Consider the following 1084-nt stretch of genomic DNA (forward strand, 5'->3'; position numbering starts at 1 on the left):
GCCAGATTGCTGGAACTGCTCCCCGCCGACAATGAGTTTGCCACTGCAGGCGGCGCAGGGCTGGATTGCAAGGGGTTGGAGTCGCCCATGTGAGGTCGCGATGCCGGCACGGTGTCTGGATATGGCTGCGCCCCGGTCGAGGCACGCGGCAGGGGGGCAGTATCTGACATCTCATCGCCACTGTCGCCATTGCTGCCCGGGGTGGCCGGCGACAAGGCGGCGGCGGCCGTCGTCAATGCTGCTGGCGATGTTGTGGCAGGCGGCCGGGGATCCGCGCCTGACAACTCATCGCCACTATCGTTGGTGTCGTCGGGGCGAGCTCGGCCCACCGGCACCAAACGGAGCAAAGGAACCGCATCTATATCGATCGTTAGGTCCTTGTTCGTCGGTTACCCAGGGGGTTGCTTACCAGCTGTGCGTTGTCGCTTAAGCTCCGCAATTTCGGCGGCTTGTTTTCCAAGTTTCGCTAGCAGCTCGACCACCTGGTCTTGGTTCGCCCGCTCCTCGACTTGCTGCTGCTCTCTTCGTCCACCGGTCCTGGATGTGCGTTTTCTGTCGCTTAAGTCTCTGAATCTCGGCCTCCAACTTCCTGGCCCGATCTTCCTCGGCGCGCAGTTCCGCAATTTCGGCTTCCCGCTGGTCGTTTTCGGCTCGCAACCTCGAGATAGCGTCGACCTCGGACCTCTTAGACGGCCCCTCGCTGGGAAGGCCATCTAGCAATCCAAGATCTTTGAGAAAAGTGCGAATTTCTTGGTCTCCCTGATCCTTTAGATAACGTTTGACTTGCGTTTTAATTTGCTCAAGAGGCTGCGCCCCACGTCGAGCTGTATGCCCCCGAAACGAGTCCTCGTCAACCCGCGGTGGCCCAAAAGGAGGGGAGTCATCGTCTGTCGGTTGGGGAGCACCCTTCTCGCACAAATACTTCCGAACTGATTCAGGAGCGTCCTCCAAATTTTCGTCGTCGAAGGCGAGGAAGTACTTTTTCCTCTTGGTTGACATTGCGTTGCGACCGTTTTAATCGAGCGACTGAAGCTTGGTGGATCAAAGAGGGCCGGCGGGACCGCGGACACTTTTATTGGGAGGC

At 58.9% G+C, this 1084-nt stretch overlaps 1 protein-coding gene across 1 annotated transcript; it reads right to left on the reverse strand.

The window, feature by feature from the left end:
- Nucleotides 1-5: 5 nt before the first annotated feature.
- Nucleotides 6-1084, reverse strand: GGTG_14415 (hypothetical protein). The gene is made up of 2 exons (XM_009232340.1): nt 410-1084; nt 6-358 (listed from the first exon to the last, which is right to left on the reverse strand). The coding sequence occupies exon 1, from the start codon at nt 997-999 to the stop codon at nt 427-429; it is 573 nt and encodes a 190-aa protein (XP_009230604.1). The 5' UTR covers nt 1000-1084; the 3' UTR covers nt 6-358; nt 410-426.

This window comes from Gaeumannomyces tritici (assembly GCF_000145635.1).
Source record: "Gaeumannomyces tritici R3-111a-1 unplaced genomic scaffold supercont2.387, whole genome shotgun sequence".
NCBI classification, from domain to species: domain Eukaryota; kingdom Fungi; phylum Ascomycota; class Sordariomycetes; order Magnaporthales; family Magnaporthaceae; genus Gaeumannomyces; species Gaeumannomyces tritici.